This window comes from Astyanax mexicanus, chromosome 8, assembly GCF_023375975.1.
Source record: "Astyanax mexicanus isolate ESR-SI-001 chromosome 8, AstMex3_surface, whole genome shotgun sequence".
Classification (NCBI taxonomy): domain Eukaryota; kingdom Metazoa; phylum Chordata; class Actinopteri; order Characiformes; family Acestrorhamphidae; genus Astyanax; species Astyanax mexicanus.
The window spans coordinates 4,178,273-4,200,666 of NC_064415.1; the positions used below are offsets into that span (position 1 = coordinate 4,178,273).

The 22,394-nt window shown below is 36.4% G+C and overlaps 1 protein-coding gene across 1 annotated transcript; it reads left to right on the top strand.

Annotated features, from left to right (window-relative positions):
- The first annotated feature begins 2,093 nt into the window (after positions 1-2,093).
- LOC125803942 (NACHT, LRR and PYD domains-containing protein 3-like) lies at positions 2,094-21,703 on the top strand. The gene is made up of 7 exons (XM_049482749.1): positions 2,094-2,157; positions 3,303-5,079; positions 8,537-8,710; positions 11,910-12,083; positions 13,274-13,447; positions 18,213-18,386; positions 20,583-21,703. Exons 1-7 carry the CDS (start codon positions 2,094-2,096, stop codon positions 20,587-20,589), a joined length of 2,544 nt encoding a protein of 847 aa, XP_049338706.1. The 3' UTR covers positions 20,590-21,703.
- Positions 21,704-22,394: the final 691 nt, after the last annotated feature.

A 22,394-nucleotide genomic window follows, 5' to 3' on the forward strand; every position in this document is an offset into this window, starting at 1 on the left:
TCTTCAACCTGTAAAATTATTTACCTGTATTTCCTTCTCAGATGAGGCAGTTGAGGTTCTAATCCAGTTTAAACCGGTTTAGAGTGAAAGTAAATATTCAGCAGTCTGTTTAGATGAGAGAGGAAGGAGAAGAACGTTTGGATAAAAGGCACAGAGGTAAATACTGAAGCTTTAACTACTATAGTTTACTGTCTGATAATATAAAAAGCGTTTCAGACTCAGAGAGAAGAACTTTACTATAAACCATGAGACACAACTGGACTTTACACACCTTGAAGAGAAAGTCAGTACATGGACTTGATTGCTGTGTGTGTGTGTGTGTGTGTGTGTGTGTGTGTGTGTGTGTTACAGTATCAGGTATAATCTGAAGAAGGAAGATAAGCTCCAAAATGAGTGTCTCTGGGGAACAGGACACACAGGAAGCTGAGAGGTGAGAGAATAATGGGATTGGGTGTAAAGTGAGTGTGTTCTCACAGCATTGTGCTGATCCACTGATCTCAGGTAAGGATGATGTGACTCTGAAGAAAGAGATGAAAAAAATACTGTTTGGTGATTTTTGGTGACTGTCTGGAAGAGTAAACGGTTGAAGGGATAAAAATTATATAAATTATATAATTTATATAATTTATATAATTATATCAAATTAACAATAAAAATACAAATTACATTTCATTTTTTATGTGTTTATAATTTTGCAAGTAGACAATCAGTACTTAACTACTGTCCATCCTAGACTTTACCTTAATAAAGGAGTAAATCTTACTATTTATAAGCTCAACATGATTTTGTTCATCATGTGTGTATTTTAGTGAGATTCAGAGAGAGAGAGCAGAGTCTCCTGAATCCAGCTGTGAGTCCATGAAGAGTGATGAGTCAATGGAGCATCCAATAACCTTCAGAAAAGAGGACTGTTCTCCTGAACTGAGGTAAAGATAGTTTGTAAACACTTTACTTACCAAACTACCAGTCGTAATAAATGCTGCATTTATCAATTTTGATATCAAGCTGACAGAACAACAAATGTCAAGTAACACAAATGTTTGGTGAGATTGTGTCTAACCAAAACTTGTGAACTTTTTATAAGGGGTAAAATTAATTAATTGTCCAAAATATTCCACCTGTAAACACAGTGTTATATTTACCAACAGAGTCCAGCAGGAGGCATCAGACACTAGCAGAAGAATGGAGATATTCAAGGTGTGTGTGTGTGTGTGTGTGTTGTCACTGTAACTAATATTATAGCTACGTGTGAAACTATGTAAATAAATATATGAATATTTGAACAGTATTAAGAGATGGATCATATATAACTAAACTAATAAAATTAAAGAAATTACTTTAAAAACATAGCTTGTAACAGACAAAACTTTAAATATCGTGATAGTGTTTACCTTTATTTAAAAAAGTCCTATAAGCTATAATATATCAGTCTGTGACACTAGCTGGCAGAAGTTTTACCCACTCCTCCATTAAGAATTCTTTCAGCTGTGTAATGCTTAAGAGGTTTCTTTAATTCACAGCTCAAATCGAATCACCTTACAATATGATTAGGATCTGGGATTTGATTTGCAGAGAGCTCTTTGGATCTGGCCATGGTGATCCACTCAGTGCTCCACTTAAGATCACACTAAACTAAACTAAACTAATATCTGCGTTTTAAATAAGGCAGATTCTCTAACATTCTCTCTAACAGTGATCTAATAATCTGCAGCTGATGTGCTGCACCTCACTCTAAACATACACAATATTAAGTAGTTTTAAATGAGGGGGTTAAATATGTTCAAAAAGACAATGGTTTTTTTACAGGGTGTCCTATTTTTTTCACACAACTGTATTTTAATCCCATACTACTAGAAAAATCGAATTTCCACTCAACTTCATGATTTTGTGTTGAACAGCTTTCTCTGTAACACTCACATTTTACCTGGTGATTTTATGTTAAGTGACTGGTCACATAATAAATTTATTATGTGATCATTTATATGATCACATAATAAATTTGTTATAATTATTATCATGGTCGTTCCAATACAATAAAAAGTCTCAGTGCTGAAAAACAGGACCTGGTTTTAAACCATGTGTTTAATCAGGAGATGGAGCACAAAGTCATCTCTCTGGTAAAGAAACAGCTGAAGAGGTTTAAGAAGATCCTGAAGAGTCTGGATTACCCAGCATGCTCTGGGAGAGAGGAGGAGGAGGATGAGGAGGATCAGAGCGCTGTCAGAGAGGGAGCGCTGAAGATCACACTGCACGTTCTGAAGATCATGAACCAGACAGACCTCGCTAACACACTGCAGACCAGTAAGAGATTAGGGTTATATAGGGCTGGTCTAGTATTGTAAAAAAATTGAATCATGATATTCGTCAAATCATTAGACTTTTAAAGCTTTAAATTTTTAGATTTGCCACAATAGTATCGGACGTCCCTTTTTAGCTATCAAATATAAAGTTTTTTTTTTACTTTTATTGTCAAGGGAGTCAAAACTGTGCAAAACTGTACTTTTATAAAACCAATATAAGAAAAAAAAAGTTCAAACTTACAAGCTGCATTTATATGGAACATGGTGCAAAAGTCAATATGTAAATATAAACTGTCACATAAAATGTTCTTTACAGGTTTCTTAACACAAGAAACACAAGCCTACTGAAATTCCCTCTGGCAGCTATATGTAATGATGTACAATCTCCATTATCTAATTTTACATTTTGCATTTAAACAGTAATTACATTTATCAAATTAATCTTTCCACCCAAACCTCATGTATATATTACTCTTTGTGTACATTAAAGCAGCAGTCTTTAAGATTTTCTCTTTAAAATTGAAAGCAATATTGTTCCTATTGGGTTGGAGCAGAGGAGCTGGAGCTCAAGAGAAAAACTGGCAAGGTTTTGCTCTCATGCACATTAAAGGATGTTAAATGTGAATCTTAGGGTTTTATGGGGGCAAACCCAATTAGAGCGAATCAGTTCTGAGTAGCCCTCGACCGGACCTCAACTCTTAAACTCAGTCTTCATTGTTAAACACAGTAAATGCAGAATTAGAATTAGAACAAGAGCACAAACAGAATCTGCACTGAAATCACCAGATTAATTTACTCTGAAAAGAAACTGCACCACAATGCACATATTAATAGAACTTTTTAGCATGCTCTCTGCAATAACAGATTTTTCTTTAATTTTAATTAAGATATTTGTGTGAACAGGCTTCAAAGATGGTTCATGTTAAAATCCATGCATTTTTTAAATGCAGTAGTGTTTGATGATATCACTTCTTTCACTCTATCACTTTATCTTTTTATTAGAACTGGCCCCATTTTGTCAAAAAAAACTGAAATCTGCTCTAAAGGAAAATTTTAAGACAATCAATGAAGGAATCTCAAATCCTGGAACCTCCACCCTTCTGAATGAGATCTACACAGAGCTGTACATCACAGAGGGAGGGAGTGGAGAGGTCAATAATGAACATGAGGTCAGACAGATTGAAGTAGCATCCAGGAGACCAGCAACACAGGAGACACCCATCAAATGTAACGACCTCTTTAAAGACCCGTCCATCAGAACTGTGCTGACTAAAGGAGTTGCTGGAATTGGAAAAACAGTCTCTGTGCAGAAGTTCATTCTGGACTGGGCTGAAGGAAAAGCCAATCAGGATTTTCTCTTCATATTTCCACTTCCTTTCAGAGAGCTGAATCTGATGAAAACTGAAAAACTCAGTCTGGTGGATCTTCTTCATCAATTTTTCAAAGAGACAAAAGAATTAAAACCAGAAGACTATCATCACTACAAAGTCATGTTCATCTTTGATGGTCTGGATGAATGTCGACTTCCTCTAGATTTCCAGAACAATAAGAGAGTATCTGATGTAACACAGTCAGCCTCAGTGGATGTGCTGCTGACAAACCTCATCCAGGGGAACCTGCTTCCCTCTGCTCTCCTATGGATAACTACTCGACCAGCAGCAGCCAATCAGATTCCTCCTGACTGTATTGACCAGGTAACAGAGGTACGAGGGTTCAGTGACCCTCAGAAAGAGGAATACTTCAGGAAAAGGATCAGAGATCAGAGCCTTGCTGAAAGAATCATTACACACATGAAGTCCTCCAGAAGCCTCTACATCATGTGCCACATCCCAGTCTTCTGCTGGATCTCAGCCACTGTTCTAGAGAGGATGTTGGGTGAAGCAGAGGGAGGAGAGATCCCCAAGACTCTGACTCAAATGTTCACACACTTCCTCATCTTTCAGATCAAACACCGCTTCCAGAAGTACCAAAGAGAAAGTGATGTTGATCTAAAACAGACTAGAGAGATTATTCTGGCTCTGGGAAAACTGGCTTTCCAACAGCTGGAGAAAGGAAACCTGATCTTCTATGAGGAAGACCTGAGAGAGTGCGGAATTGATGTCAGAGAAGTGTCCGTGTACTCAGGAGTGTGCACCCAGATCTTCAGACAGGATTTTGGGCTGCACCTGGGGAAGGTTTTCAGCTTCGTGCATCTGAGTGTTCAGGAGTTTCTGGCTGCTTTATATGCATTTCTGTCCTTCATCTCCAACAACAGAAATGTGCTGCAACAGAAAAACAGTGAATTATTTAGTTTCTCCAAAAAGGGAACAATGTCTGACTTCCTGAAGAGCGCAGTGGACAAGGCCTTACAGATTGAGAACGGACACCTGGATCTTTTCCTCCGCTTCCTTCTGGGTCTCTCACTGGAGTCCAATCAGACTCTCTTACAAGGTCTTTTGACCCAGACAGAGAACATCTCTTACAGCAAAGAGGAAGTAGTGGAGCACATCAAGCAGAAGATCAGGGAGAATCCCTCTCCAGAGAAAACTATCAGTCTGTTCCACTGTCTGAATGAACTGAATGATCATTCTCTAGTGCAGGAAGTCCAAACATACCTGAATAGAGGAGGTTTCAGGGGTCTCAGAGGAGTTAAGTTCTCTCCAGATCAGTGGTCAGCTGTGGCGTTTGTGATGCTGAATTCAGAAGAGGAGCTGGATGAGTTTGACCTGAGGAAATATGGTGGGACAGAGGAATGTCTTCTGAGGTTGATGCCAGTGGTCAAAGAGTCCAGAAGAGCTGAGTGAGTATTTTTTCTATTTTACTGATTTATACTGATTTATTGATTATCTCCTACTTATTACATTGTGTGTGATAAATCACAGTTACCGTATGTATGTGTGAAAATAATATTTTTTAAAGAAGAAAAAAATTAGTTGTACAATGTGTAGCTTCTACAGTGCTGGTTTTGCTTCATCACATGGTCTCATCAGAACTATAATGTAAAACTGAGTTCTGAGTAGATAAATTATTCTAATATTAATGTAGCACTTAGTGATCCAGTGATGATTAACTGATTAATATTTAATCAGATAATTATGAGAGTAACAGTTTTGTATTTTCAAATTATTTTCAAGTTATTTACAAATGAAATTGATTAATTGCTGAATATAAGTTAGATACATGGTTTTAATGTGGGAATAACATCTGTAATATCATATCGATTGATATGCCCATGAAAATATAAAAATATAGTCAGGTAATTTAGATTTCCAGAAAGAAATTCTGATTATTTGAGATTAGAGTTGGGAGTAAGTCTTGTGGCTTTTTAAAGCAAAAAACACCAAAAATAAAACTGAACAATAGAAGAGTAAGAAAGAGCTGCTAGACACACTCTGAGAGACCAGGGCCAGAACTTTACAACACATTGAGTTCTGTATTTTTAATAAACTAAGATTAGATGCAGTTCAGACAGTATTTGTGTGACATGGAACAAAATACTGTCTCCTGATTGGAGGACAAACTCAGCGTAGACATCATTTATGTTTACTTTTTTAATAATTTAGCTTTGTAACTGTTTTAGCTCATCATGAAAACATTTTTGCAGCTGATAGTGTAAGACCTTGCAAATTCAGATGACAGAGGCAAACCACTATTTGCTAGTGCTTAGTGAAAAACAACCACTAATGCAACTTGAAAATAGTTGCAGTGCAAAAACATTAGATCTGTACCCAAATCAGATATTGGTCAGTTGAAACGCATTCATCACTCTAGTCTGAAGATTCGATGTTTTTCCCCACATAGATTATCTAACAGGATCATATTTTTAAACATTTAAAAATCTGTAAAACAATCAGTAAAAGAATCAATGATCTGCCTTGCGGCCTAATTTAATTCCCAACATTTCCTGTCGGGCAGCATATACGTATTTATGACAAATTTTAGCACTTACAGTGTTTCAGTGATGATATCCACCACATTAAGAAAGTCAAACCCAACAGAGTCATGGAAACATGACTGTAATATTTTTGAGAAACATCAGCGAAAGAGACACTGAATATATTCAATGACCAAAATTACAGTCTTATTTAATTGCAAACATATAATGACATTTAATGTCAGGCTGGGATTTGTAGAACAAGCTTCTTAATGACACCCCTTTCTACTGGAGGGGCACAAATAGATGTTCACTTTAAGACACTATCCAAATTTCTTGATCTTGGGGGCATATCCTTATAATATATTGACAAAAGTGGGCAGTCAATCACTTCTATCACCAATTAGGACAATAGAGGGCATTTTTAACCCTGAGGACACCAGTGAAGGGTGATTATTTCAGTATCCAGGCAAATATATTTACCTAGCACTTGCTACAATGGATGTTGTCAGAAAGCACCTTAACAGAAATCTGGTAGCAAAACAAATAATCTAATGTAGGGCTCGTGCCCACTATCTGTTGATACGTCTCTATATCTAGCGGGTGAGGCTAGGGTTCGTTGTTAAGAATAAGCGTTCAGATTTTAAACATAAAATAAAATACCCAACTTGTATTATTAATGTACAATTAAACCTCTTTATGGTTAAATATGAATTAGCTTTATAGATGTATATTATCATTTCTTATTATCTCAATGTTATATTCTAGGATTCAGATATAATTACAAAATATATAAAATACAATATTATATTTAAAAAAACACCACAGTTCACTATTTTAAAAAACAAACACAAAATATACAAACTAAAGTGCTTAAACCTTAAATAAAATACTCTTTAGGAGAAAAATAAGTAACAACTTAAAAAAAAGGACTCTGACCTTTTCACAGTACCAAAATATTGCAGCTTATTTCAGCCTATAAACACCCCTTCATACTGGAATGTAGCTTTCTTTAAAATGCACTGTAATGAAATTAAGCTTAGGCTTAACTTTATCAGCTTCACTCAGCCAAACTATTGGTAAGAATTAACACTTGCTGCTGAACAATTAACTCAGAAACGTATGCACAAAACATGAATAAAACTAATCTAGTGAGGGGTGCTCCAAACTCACTACAAAATTAAAAACGTGGCAGGCCTGTATGATGCTTGTGTGCGGCGTGGCTGCTCGGCTAGCCCCTTCTGGATCTTGGGAGATGTTTAGCTTATAGTTCAGTCTTTAGGAGAACAGGAACGGAGAACCAGGCAAACCAGAGGCACGATGGAGACAGAAATCTCCGTCAGAGGACCTACACTGCTTATCTGACCTTGGCTACGGCATCTTCTTCCCCCCGAACCATGCAGAGTGAATCAGTCCTGAACGTTAGTTAGCTCTGTCACACTCGGCTAACTCAACTAGCCAGTTAGCTCGCTCCAAAAGCTAACTACAGTGCTTCAGTCCTTAAACTCTGTGCATAAACACAGGTATAACTCACGTAACACTGCTTAACCGAGATAATATATCATGGTCTCACCCTTATTACTGAAATAAAGGGTTCTTATACTCAAAATACAACTATTTACTTTTATGTACTATTATTCACTTTTATGTACTTCTGGTTCCTCTGTACCTCTCCCTTCTCCCTCTCCACTCTCCTGCGCTCTTTTTTTCATTCCTCTCCTGCACACTCCTCCCCACTCCCTCAAGTCCCTCCCCTACCAATCAGAACAGAGGAATCGTGAGAGACACTTTGTTTATCCAATAGTTTACTCTGACTGCTCCCCAAAACATTAGGAACAACTTGCAGTCTAACTAACTTACTGATCCTTAAAGTGACAGCGTCTAATTGGACTGATTTACACAGTAAAACACTAAAGGGTAATATTTAAGCCCAGGACTACAGTAATAAATCCTGGAACACATCTCCCCCAGTGAAAAACTGTGGTTCTTCTGTTCAGTCTAATTATAGGTTATTGATAAAGTCATACAGCCACATACACAACAGCTAAATAGAAATAGGATAGATGCTCCTGTGTGTTTGCGTAGTGAGGTAATTTATGGGTATCAATTTTCATGCATAACAATTCAGTTCATAATGAAGGAAGGAAAACACTTTCAGCTTTACTCTCTTTAATCCACTGAATGATATTTTAATACTATTACATGAACTGTTCTACACAATAGAGACACATTATATATTAGTTACATAAATGTGAAGCTCTACTGGAATAAAGCATAATTATCTCAAAATATACATATCACTACACATCCTCTATAAGATGGAGTAGGTTAGTGTATGTGTTTAAATATCAGTGTTTCAAATTAATTATTATTTCTCTCTCAGGCTGGATGGGTGTGATCTATCAGTGAAAAGCTGTGCAGCTCTGGCCTCAGCTCTCAGCTCAAACTCCTCAACTCTGAGAGATCTGAACCTGAGTAATAATAAACTACAGGATTCAGGAGTGAAGCTGCTCTCTGCTGGACTGAAGAGTTCACACTGTAAACTGGAGAAACTGGAGTAAGATCATCTCTTACACACAGTTTAGAAAATGAGAGAACATTTTTAACATGAGGACAACCATATGCAACACTACACAGTGTCAGTTAAAGATGAAAATACTGATGACAAAAGATGGTTGTACACTCTGTGCTGTGACATCTAGTGATATCTAGCTTTAGAAACACAAGGTCACACACACGGTGTAGAAAATGAGAGAAGTAAAACAATGATTAATGTATGTCTCCCTAAAACAACTGTATAGTATTACTGTTAAAATGGCAAATGTGCACTAGAGCATGAGTTTCCCTTCACTTTACAATAAAAAAAACAAGTAATAAATATAGGTACATCACTAGTGATGTCAGTACTTAGTAACGCATTTTTCTAATTTAACCACTTTGTTTAGTAAAGAGTAATCTAACGAGTTACTATTTCCAATCCAATAGTCATATAAAAGTTACCTATGCGACAATTAAGTCCGGTTTTTACCATGAGGACGTCTCACATGCAACACCACACTCACACTCAGACGAGCACACACACACAGTCTTATTTCTTTTTTTGCACTCTCACACATACAAACACACTCTTATTCTTATAGACTATTATTCTAGCTGAGTAAAGATTATTTTCTTATTGTTTCTCAGAAACCCCACAACATGCATTAGTGAACCTTAAGAGATATTATATTAACTTTTTCAGGAATAATGTAAAGATCTGCATGTTTTCCTCAACCAAAATATTTTCTTTTTTATGAGCGATAACTATATTCTACAATGATAATTATATTATGTTATACATCATCGCTATCTAATGAAAAACATGTATCTTCAAAACAGCAACTTTACTGGAGAGAGATACAATCTTAATTGTCAATGGAAAAGAATGTAAAAAGAATTTATTTCAGTTAAATTTGGAGAATTTTTACTTGTGCATTCACCAATACATTTTGGATACATAGGGTTATCAAAAACCTGTCGTCTATAAACAAAATATATACGAAAACAAAATCTATTTAAAACCACAGCTCCCAATATTAAGAACAGGAGAAGCTTCATGAATCATCTGTCCATGACTGACGTAAACCAGCCATTGTATTAGCAAAAATCCACACTCAGCACACTATGGCAGGATCATTTTTAGAGAAAGAGCAACAGTTAATATATTAATAACAAGAGCGAGCCAGTGCCATATAAGACTTTTAAATTTTAATGTAATGTATCATTTTATAATGAGGGGAGGAAAATGTTTTCTTAAACACGTTCAGCTTCACTCACTTTATTCCACTGAATAATCTTATAATATTCTTACAGAACCTGTTCTACAAAATAGACACTCATTATATATTCGATACAGAAAAGTGAAGCTCTAGGGAAATAAAGCAACATTATCTCAAAATATACTTTCGACACATTCTCCATAAATTTAAATGTTTAAATATCAGTGTTATAATGGATTATTATTTCTCTCTCAGGCTGGATGTGTGTAATCTGTCAGAGAAAAGCTGTGCAGATCTGGCCTCAGCTCTCAGCTCAAACTCCTCAACTCTGAGAGAACTGAACCTGGGTAATAATAAACTGCAGGATTCAGGAGTGAAGCTGCTCTCTGCTGGACTGGAAAATTCACACTGTAAACTGGAGAAACTGAAGTAAGATCTAGACTTTATAACGCAGGTTCAGAACTTACAGACTTAATATAAATATCCTAGCACACATCAATATTTCTCTATGTAACCAGTCCAACATTTGTTTACTGATGTGTCAGCTTCAGATGTAGTTTCAAATGTTTTTATGTTTTCATAAGTGTTGTTATTTGCCGGGTCTCCGCGTGCGTCTTTGTAAGACAATAATATAGAGAAATTTGACAGGGACAAAAAACAGGCAATACTTCTAAAACAAAACAAGTGATGACGGAGGAGATAAGTAGACCGGTGTGTATTTTATACCAGAAAACCCTTTGTCAGCTGACAGTATGAGCAAATTCAGACAAACCATTTCTCACTAGTGCTTAGTGAATAACAACCACTAATGCAATTTGAAAAGATTTGCAGTGCAAAACATTAGGGCTGTCCCCGACTCAGAATTTGGTCAGTAGAATCGCATTCATCTCTCTAGTCTGTAGATTTGACTATTCTTACAGAACCTGTTCTACAAAATAGACACTCATTATATATTCGATACAGAAATGTGAAGCTCTAGGGAAATAAAGCAACATTATCTCAAAATATACTTTCGACACATTCTCCATAAGGTATGTGTGTGTGTGTGAGTGTGTGTGTGTGTGTGTGTGTTTAAATATCAGTGTTATAATGGATTATTATTTCTCTCTCAGGCTGGATGTGTGTAATCTGTCAGAAAAAAGCTGTGCAGATCTGGCCTCAGCTCTCAGCTCAAACTCCTCAACTCTGAGAGAACTGAACCTGGGTAATAATAAACTGCAGGATTCAGGAGTGAAGCTGCTCTCTGCTGGACTGGAAAATTCACACTGTAAACTGGAGAAACTGAAGTAAGATCTAGACTTTATAACGCAGGTTCAGAACTTACAGACATAAAAAAATATTTGAATATTCATTCCCCACATATATTATCAAGCAATCAGTAAATCAATTTGCTCAAATCTCAGTTTTGCCCATTATGAAAGACATCAGAGTCACAGGTACATATTTTTAAACATTTAAAAATCAGGAAAAAAATCAATGATCTGCCTTGCGGCCTAATTTAATTACCAACATTTTCTGTCGGGCAGCATGTACGTATTTATGATAAATATTAGTGCTTACAGTGTTTCAGTAATGATATCCACCAGATTATGAAAGTCAAACCCAACAGAGTCATGCAGGGTTCGTACGGTCATGAAAAACATGGAAAAGTCATGAAATTTGAAAATAGAAATTTCCAGGCCTGGACAAGTTTTGGAAAAATAAAAAAACCCTGAACATTTTGGGAAGTCATGAAAATTAGGTCTACAAATCTTTGTGTTTCTGTTTATCAATGGAGAAAATCTATTTTTGAGTTAATTCAGTAGTTTAGCCCTACACAACGTTCTCCTGCTCAAGTTCTTTCAGGATCTGACTGGATCTGAACACATTTTATTAATAAAGATTGTAAATTGAAATATTTTTGAGCATTTAAACATAATATACTTAACACTACACATCCTCCATGTGTAATTGTGTTTAAATATTAGTGTTTCTAATGGATTGTTATTTCTCTCTCAGGCTGTGGGAGTGTGATCTTTCAGAGAAAAGCTGTGCAGCTCTGGCCTCAGCTCTCAGCTCAAACTCCTCAACTCTAAGAGAACTGAACCTGAGTAATAATAACCTACAGGATTCAGGAGTGAAGCTGCTCTCTGCTGGACTGAAGAGTTCACACTGTAAACTGGAGAAACTGTGGTAAGATCACTACACACACAGACACACACACACAGTGTAGAAAATGAGAGAAGTAAAACACTGATTAATCTATGTCTCCCTAAAACAACTGTATAGAATTACTGTTAAAATGACAAAGGTGCACAAAGGTGTAATCTAGCAAGTTTCTATTTCCAATCCAATAGTCATATAAAAGTTACTTATCCAAGCCACTGTGTGTTACTATTTTTGTAATTTTCCTTAGTAAAAAGACATATTTTTGCTTTCTGCTTGTATCTCAGGGAGTGACTCACATGCAACACCACAATCACACTCAGACGAACAAACACACACACAGTCTTATTTATTTTTTGCACTCTTACACATACAAACACACTCTTATTATTATAGACTATTATTCTAGCTGAGTAAAGATTATTTTCTTATTGTTTCTCAGAAACCCCACAACATGCATTATTGAACCTTAAGAGATATTATATTAACTTTTTCAAGAATAATGTAAAGATCTGCATGTTTTCCTCAACCAAAATATTTTCTTTTTTATGAGCGATAACTATATTCTACAATGATAATTCAATTATGTTATACATCATTGCTATCTAATGAAAAACATGTATCTTCAAAACATCCATTTAAAACTTCTCCCACATCTACCTTTATTCAGCATCTGTGAACTAACCACAGCTCCCAATATAAAGAACTGGAGAATCTTCATAAACCAGCCAGTGTACCAGCACTAAACCACACTCAGCCAACTTTAGCAGAATCATTTATAGGAAAAGAGCCTGATAACAAGAAATATCTCAACACTGGACCTGAAAAATACACTCTGTACAGATTTATGATTTTTTTTATGCAAATACTACAGCTGTAGTGTTTTTTTGCTGATAAATAATATATCTACCTTTTGATCTCAGTAATATACAGTAATATATTACTGAAATGCTTTAATTTTATGTAAATTAACAAGATATTTTTAATTGTTACCATTAATAGAATTAATGAGCAACAGTTCATATAGTAATAAAAAAGTGAGCCAGTGCCATATAAAACTTTTACATTTTTAATGTAATGTTTAATGTTATTATGAAGACAGAAAAATGTTCTCTTAAACACGTTCAGTTTCACTGACTTTATTCAACTACACACCCTCCATAAGATGTGTGTGTCTAAATATCAGTGTTTCTAATGCCTTATCATTTCTCTCTCAGGTTGTATGGGTGTAATCTATCAGAGAAAAGCTGTGCAGATCTGACCTCAGCTCTCAGCTCAAACTCCTCAACTCTGAAATATCTGAACCTGAGTAATAATAAACTACAGGATTCAGGAGTGAAGCTGCTCTCTGCTGGACTGAAGAATCCACACTGTAAACTAGAGAAACTGGAGTAAGATCATCACACACACACACACACGGACACACACACACACACACACAGTTTAGAAAATGAGAGAACATTTTCAACATGAGGACAACTCATATGCAACACTACACAGTGCCACAAACAAACAATGGAGGGAGCAGAGAGATGCATGTTTTCTAGCTGAAAATAAAGGCACTTTTTTAAGTTTGTGTCAGCTAAAGATGACAATATTGATGACAAAAGATGGTTGTACACTCTGTGCTGCGACAAAGTGCTTAGAAACACAAGGTCAAATCTGAAGAAACATTTGGGAACCTATCATACACCCAGTGCAAGGCACGTCACTATGTTCTTTATCTTACACCAAAGCATCTATTTTCACACCTTGTGCCTGCGCCATTAAAATAATGTCGGAGTTTAGGGATAAAGCTACGATGATTGGTGTAGTTGTCTGGAAGTAAGGTGTGTTCCAAGTAAAAATCTGACTTGTTTCTATGTTTGCAGCGGAAAACACAGGTACTCCACTAACTGAAATGAACCTAGACAACAGTCAATAGTCACCCATCCATACATATGGGATCTGTGCAATCCATGATTATTAGCTAAGGATTTTTTGGTTACTTTGGCCACAAATGTCCCTCTTTCTCGAGCCACGAGACACAATTCATACAGCCTTAACTTCATTTTACATTCTATTAAACTAATGGCTAAAACACATCAGTCTTGTTCATCAACTTTATGTGTAAATTAACATTAACTCCAGCATGTAAGAGTAACAAATTAGTAAACATACAGAGAGCACTTTCTGTCTTTTTTCTCACCCTTACAAAACCCGGAAGGCAAAATTCTCTGTCTCTGTTTATACTGCGATCACTTTTAGTTTTTTAACAGTTAGAGGGATTATTGTATAGGATCATTTACTAAATACAGAAGATTATATAATCTGTGTAGCTGCATATGAACAGAATTTAACACTGCTGTTACTGAACTGGACAAGTTTTAAAAACACTTGTTAAGTAATGTAAGTCTAGTCTACTGAAAGCCAGTAATGTTAGTACGAATCTTTAATGCAGTAGAAGTGTATAAGTTCAAAAACTTGTCTTTATTTGTTCCACCATCTTTACAGGTTACTTGCTTTAAAACATTTTAACATTAGCATAATTTAAATTCAACAAAACTATTATTTTAATAAACATTAGCAGTAAATAATCTCAAAGTAACAACACAAATCTAAAATAGTAAAACGTTAAAAATATGTAATATGTACTTTTTTTTGACTAAAATGTTGTTTGACTAAAATGTCAATCTAAATAAATAAATTAACACTGCTCTGCTGAGACGTGCAAAAACACTGTGCTGTTTTGTTAGCAACGTGCCAAAGTCAGAGCACACCTGGATCTTAAAGGGAATGATGAGTACAATTCTGAATGGTTTATTTCCCAAATTATAGAGCCCCATAAGTCCCACATGGTGGAGTGAAGATTATTGGGGGGGAAGGGGTGTCAGCAGCTGCTGACTGTAACCAATGAAGTAACTTGCAATTTAACTTTTTACTTTTAAAATCAATTTAAGGTAACTATGTCATCACTGTACAGGACCCTTATATGCTAATCTACAAGTCATTTATTATTGACATACAATGGCTTGCAAAAGTCTTCATACCCCTTAAACTTTTCCACATTTTGTAACATTCCAACCGCAAACAAATATATTTCATTAGAATTTAATGTAAGGGACCAACACAAAGTAGTATACAATTTTGAAGTGGAAAGAAAATGGTGCATGATTCAAAACATTTTTTACAAATAAAAACCTGAAAAGTGTATTGTGCAAAAGTATTCAGCCCCCTTTTTTTCTGAGTGCAACGAATTGCATTCAGAAGTTTCCTGATTACTGCTAATGACTAAAAAGTGTCCACCTGTGTGTAATCTAATACCAGTAAAAATACAGCTGCTCTGTGATGGGCTCAGAGGATTTGAGAAGCTTTAAACATCTCACGGAGCACTGTTCAATCCACTATCTGGAAACGGAAAGAGTATGGCACAACTGTAAACCTACTAAGACGAGGCCTTCCACCTAAACTTACAGACCGAACAAGGAGAGCAAAGATGCAGCCAAGAGGCCCATGGTCACTCTGGATGAAATCCACAGCTCAGGTTGGAGAATCTTTCCACATGACAACTATTAGTTGTACAATGCTCAGATGTGGTCTTTATGGAAGAGTGGCAAAAAGAAAGTCTTTGTTAAAAGCAAACAAAAAAAGTCTCATTTGTAGTTTGCCAGAAGCCATGTTGGTGACACATGTAACATGTGGAACAAGGTGCTTTGGTCAGATGAGACCAAAATTGAAGTGTGGCGGAGAATTAACCCTGCCCATCACATTGAACACACCATCCCCACTGTCAAACATGGTGGTGACAGTATCATGCTCTGGGTCTGCTTCTCTTCAGCAGGAACAGGGAAGTTGGTCAGAGTTGATGGAAAGATGGATGAAGCCAATTACAGGACAATCCTGGAAGAACATTCAGCAGGACAACCCTAAATATAAAGCCAGGGCTACAATGGAATGGTTTAAAACGAAACATATTCATGTGTTAGAATGACCCAGTCAAAGTCCAGACCTAAACTTGATAGAGAACTTGTGGCAAGATCTGAAAACTGCTGTTCACATATGCTCTCCATCTAATCTGACTGAGCCTGAGCTGTTGCAAAGAAGAATGGGCAAAATTGTCAGTTACTAGATGTGCAAAGCTGGTGGAGACATACCCTAAAAGAAAGGTGGTTCCTCAAAGTATGATTAAATACTTTTGCACACCACACTTTTCAGTTTTTTATTTGTAAAAAAATGTTTTGAATCATGTATAATTTTCTTTCCACTTCACAATTGTATGCCACGTTTTGTTGGTCTTCCACATTAAATTCCAATAAAATATATTTATGTTTTGACTGTAAAGTGACAAAATATGGAAACGTTTATATGAACAGTATGAATACTTTTGCAAGCCACTGTATTAGCCTTAATAGTACATGTGTTAGAACATGTGAGTCTTTGTTTCTTCCAGTGTTTCTTCCTCCTCCAGCTCTAATGAAGTTTTTCCTCTGTTGCTCACTGGGCGTTCTGTATTGTAGATTCTCTGTCCTGCAATCACATTTCTGCAACGCTACTTTGCGACATCAGTTGTAAAAAGTGATATATAAATAAATCAGATTTATTGTCACATCACCAGAGTACAGGACTGAAACATACACCTATAGACATACACTGTACAATATATACATATTTCTATTGCACTGTAGATGGAAGGATAAGTATAACTGAATATATAGATTACAATGCTGTATAAATGTGCAAATAATCTGGAGTATGTGTGTGGAAGTGAGGAAATAGTCCAATTATTGACAGAGTAATTATGTGTAAAGTGCAGGTACAGAATGAGTTGTGTGGGAAGTGCAGGGTACAGAATGCTGTATGTGGGATAAGTATGGGATAGTCAGGTTGGTACAGTGTAAAGTAAAGTCCAGGGTGCAGAATGCTATATGTAGGATAATATGGGGAAGTCTAATAGGTGCAGAGTTTGTATAGATGGCAGTGGGGTGGGTGGGGCAGAACACTGTTCTACTGGCTGTTTCACAGCCTAGTCATGTGGGGGAAGAAGCTGTCTCGAAACCGGCTGGTTCTGGTCTTCAAGATTCTGAGACTTCTGAGTTCCTGTACCAGGTGGTGAATGCTTTCCACAGCGCAGGTGTAGAAAGTCCCGAGGATGCTGAGGTTCAGACTAAACTTCATTCAGTTCACCTTCTTGTCCAGGTGAAAGAGGGTAGTGTGCAGGGTCAGGGCGATTGGTAAGCACCAGCCACAAGCTCTGGGTGTTGGCTGTTTTCAACTGCTGCAGCCACTGCATATATTTACAAGTATTTAAATCCTTGATTGGCATCACCACATGAATCTGCTGTTTACACAAAGATAGAATCGCAGGGTATCAGTTCTTTTAGTTTATGCTGCATTCCAGGTGTACCACAAACGTCACATGTAAATGTGATGTGTACAGGATGAGCGTGATGAACGCTTAAATTTTCAACCATTGTTGTAACTGGGTGCATTTTAACCATTTAGCTACAACAAACACTGTATTAGAGCTTCACCGTCACAAAACCAAGCTTTATTTCTTATTCTTTGTTTTCTGCAGCTGCACAGCAGGAATACACTTGTACATCTATACACACACTACTGTGAATAACATGACATTTTAGTTTCACTATCACAACCCATACCTTTTGGAACGCAGCGAGATATGCACTCGTAATTTCAGTGTTTTTAAGTTGTTTTTACTAAAATGCTTCAGTTTTAGGTTAATTAATAAGACCTGTTTTTAAGTAGTAATCGGTAAAATCCTGCTGATTTTAGAGTTTTTAATTCTGTGGTAACGATCATGTGTTTCAATGCAGTGTTTTCTGTGAACTCTGGTAGAAGCTGCTAACAGTGGCATTACCTGTTACTGCTGATAAACACACTCTATACTTAACAGTAAAACACTGACCATCCCACACACACACACACACACAAACTAACACACACGCATAAACACACACATAAACACACATGCATAAGCACACACACAACAGTGGATTATATTGATTGTTGTGTACATTGATTTGTGACCATTGTATCACTTTTTAATTTCAAATCTGATCTTTGTTCTTGTGTCTGATCTGAATCAGTGGTTCTGTCCTAGTGTGAGAATAACACTGTTCACTCATCTTTTGGACTTTTCTCTCGTTCTCGCTGCAGGCTGTATAACTGTGATATTACCAAAGAAGGCTGTGCTGCTTTAGCTTCAGCACTGAAATCAAAGCCCTCACTCCTGAGAGAGCTGAATCTGAGAGGCAATAATCCAGGAGAGTCAGGAAAGAAGCTGCTTTCTGATCTACAGAAGGATCCACAATTTAATTTAAAGATACTCCGGTAAGTTACTAAATTACACCCACACATGCACGCGCACACAGACACACACACACACACACACGCAGTTGCTGATCATCTACATTAAGTTTAGCTCTTGTCAAGTGCACCAAACTATTATAAATTAATAATCTGCATGAGGAGTGGATAAATATATTTAATATATTTAATACAAAATTGGGTGGGGTTGTATTGTTTTTGGGGAATTCAGTAAAGTGTCCAGATACAGATTAATTTCTTCTTGTGTGTGTGTGTGTGTGTGTGTGTGTGTGTGTTGAGTACTTGGTATATAAATATTGTGTTAAGTAGATTAGCATAATTTGATCAGACAGAAACATGGTGGGGTTGTGTTGCTAAGCTATCATAGCTTGTATCTGGGAGTCTGGGTTAAATGACATTCTGGCCAAGTACGTTCTGTTAAAAAGAATGGGGCCATTTGACTGACATGCAGAGGAAACAAGATCAGACCGTAGTTTTAGTGACGTTTAGGGTAAAAACAGGCCTGTGTGAAGCAGAGTGGTTTATGGTGGATCACAGTCACTGGGAATGTTGTATCAGCGTCAGTCAAACCTGTTTAACGTTTAAACACAGTATGAACTTCACAGCCTTTTCTCAGTCCAGTGAGAATATCTTACTCTCTAAAACTCAATACTGTGACTCTGTGTCGAGAAGACAGCCTGCACATAAATAAGCCTTTAGCTTAAATAACAAATAATTAATCATAAAAATAATTATAAACTTTGTGTAGAGAAGGCCACCTGCACACCAATAAACCTTTAGCTTAATTAGCAAACGTTATAATTTTAATACAGTTTAATCAGATACTTACAGTTGCAAAAAAATGATGTGAACCCTTTGGTATTACTTGGATTTTTCTATAAATTGGTTTAATATTAATTGATTAAATGTGTTCTGATCTTCATCTACGTCACAACAACAGACAAACACAGTCTGCTTAAACTTAATACCACACAAACATTATATGTTTGTATGGTTTTATTGAACACAACATGTTAATTTTCACAGTGAGGGGAAAAATTATGTTATCTTTGGATTTAATAAATGGTTGATCCTCCTTTGGCAGCAAAAACCTCAACCAAACGTTTCCTGTAGTTGCAGATCAGAGCTGCAGAACGGTCAGGAGGAATTCTGGATCATTCCTCTTCACTAAACTGTTTCAGTTCAGCTATATTCATGGGATATCTGGTGTGAATCACTCTCTTGAGATCATGCCACAAAGAGCACATCTCAATTGGGTTGAGGTCAGGACTCTCCAGAAGGTTGTTGATTTCGGTTGTTGATTTACTTCTGTTTTCGGTCAGTGTTCTGTTGCATCATCCATTATCTTCAGTTGGCGGACAGATGGTCTTAAGTTTTCCTGCAAAATGTCTTGGTAAACTTGGGAATTCATTTTTCTGTTGAGGACAGCAATCCATTCAGGACCAGAGGCAGCAAAGCAGCCCCAAACCATGATCCCCCCCACAGTTGGGATGAAGTATTGATGATAGTGTTCTGTACCTTTTTTCCCCACACATAGCGTTGTGTGTTCCTTCCAAACAACTCAAGTTTGCTTTCATCTGACCACAGTAAATTAAGCAAGTAGTGCTGTGGAACATCCAGGTGCTCTTTTGCAAACTTTAAACTTTAAAGCAATATTTTTTTGGACAGCAGTGGCTTCCTCCGTGGTGTCCTCCCATGAACTCCATTCTTGTTTAATGTTTTCCTTATTGTAAATTTGTCAACAAAAAAGTCTTTACCTTACACTCTAGGATTCTTCCTCACCTCATTGATCATTCTGTGCTGTGCTCTTGCAGTCATCTTTACAGGACGACCACACCTAGGGAGAGTAGCAATAGTGCTGAACTTTCTTCATTTGTAGACTGTCTGTTTTACCGTGAACACATGAACATCAAGGCTTTTAGAGATATATTTGTAACCCTTTCCAGCTTCATGCCAGTGAACAATTCTTGAGTGTGTGGTTTTATAGGTTTAAGCTGTAATTTATTTGATGAAGCTGTTCTGAAAACACCTTGTGTGTGAAAATGTGCTCAGTGGGTTTCAGTCAGACAGAGAACTGAGAGTTTTGGATTTAGAGGATTTAATGGGATTTATGCTGCTTCTGGATGTTTTTTACAATCTGGTGTGTGTGTGTGTCTGTGTTCATGTCTGATCATTTTGTCCTGATTTCTGTTTTTGCAGCATCTGACTGCAGGACTATCCTGCTCCTATTGACCACTAGAGGCGCTTTACAAGTGACTCCATTTCCAGTATCCTGTGCATCACCACTATCTGTGCATCTTCCTGTTCTCTAACAGTCATTAGTATGAAGTTTCTGGGGTTAATAAACTGCTTTCATCATATTTATTACAGTTAAACAGTCAGTTCACACTATGTTAGCACTTCTTCATCAGCACTTTATTTGTGTAAAAAATTACATGACCCCTAAAAGGTGATCTTACATTTTTGATGGTTTGCTTTCTTAATCCTGTTTATGTTCAGTTCTGTACTTCTTCTACTGAAGCTGCTTTGAGTCCACTAGCTTGCCGTTACAGGGTTTATCCTGTAGGGGGCGCTGTGAACTCGGGGTAATTACTAAAACATCCAGCTCTGATTCTCCGATTCCAGAAGCAGTTTGGAGAATGAATGATTGATTAAATTGAGGGATCACTTTATGTTTCTAATCATTGTTTTGTGAATTGAAGCTTTCCTAACTCTGTAAAAATGTTGTAAGAGCATATAATATATAAACAGGTAGAAAGAGTTTATAATTAATGTAATATTATATTCAGAGTCAGTCATGAAATGCTGAACATAATATCACAGTGTCCTAAAATAAAATAATGATAATAAATAATAAATATAAACACATTCTACATCTAATCGATGTAACTGATAGTAAGTGTCAGTGTTTATAATAAGCAGCTCTGTGATTGTTCAGCATGAGAATAAAATCCACAGTGAAAGTGCTGCACCGAGAGTCTGGATCCAGTCAAGAACAGATATTTTACTGCTGAAATAAAGTCAGTTATTAGAGGCAGGTTGGGGGAAATTTACTGAATTATTTCTACTTTTACTAACAACACTTCAGAAAAACAGAGAGCTCTCCTTAAATAGACCCAAACACACGTGGAGCAGATGATGAATGATGAGATAAGAGTAAGCTCTCTGCCTCCCTCTGGTGGTGGAAACCAGTCTAGCAGCAGGTCTGGATTCAGGCTGAGTGGTGTCTCTCTGCCTCCCTCCTGTGGGGGGATGATATTTCTCCCTCACAGCTACTGTCTGTAATGATCATGTTTGCAGTGTAAAAAGGGACTTTTAGCTTTAATGCTGCCTGTTTATTTCATATTTTAATAAAGTGCAGTGTTTCATTTATTTCACTGTTGTTTCTATGTGTTGATTTTCTAGTGCAGTTTTTTAACAGGTCAGCTGCTGGAAGCTCATTAATTTATTACATTAATCTAATTCTTGGTTTCTCTTACAAAAGAATGACGATGGTTTTACCATGATTTTACAGAGTAACTGTAGACTATAGTTATTGCATAAATAACCATAATCTTACCCTTAACTACTACTGGAAGCCCTTAAGGTCACTATATTTAATGAGTTATGCTGCCATAGTTTTGCTATTGTAGTTTATACTTATAGCCATATATATTATTATGTGGTGAACTGTAGTTTTAGCACAGTTTGATATAATTATTACTGTGGCTGTTTAGCTGTTCATAGTAACTATATTTATTGTAAAGTTAACCATATTATTTCTTTTTGGTAACTATATTGATAACATTCACAATTTGAACACACAGTGACACTGCACTTTTTGTTAGTTTATTATGGCATCATGTGGTGTAATTGTTATTCTTAATTCTTAATTTCTAAAATAACATTACTAATAGTTACTGCTGTTCAAATAATGATCATTAATACACTGTGAACAATGGTACTGTTTATATATTTGAAAGATCTGTTCAGTGTTTAATGATGTTAAACATGTTTAATTTTAATTTAATT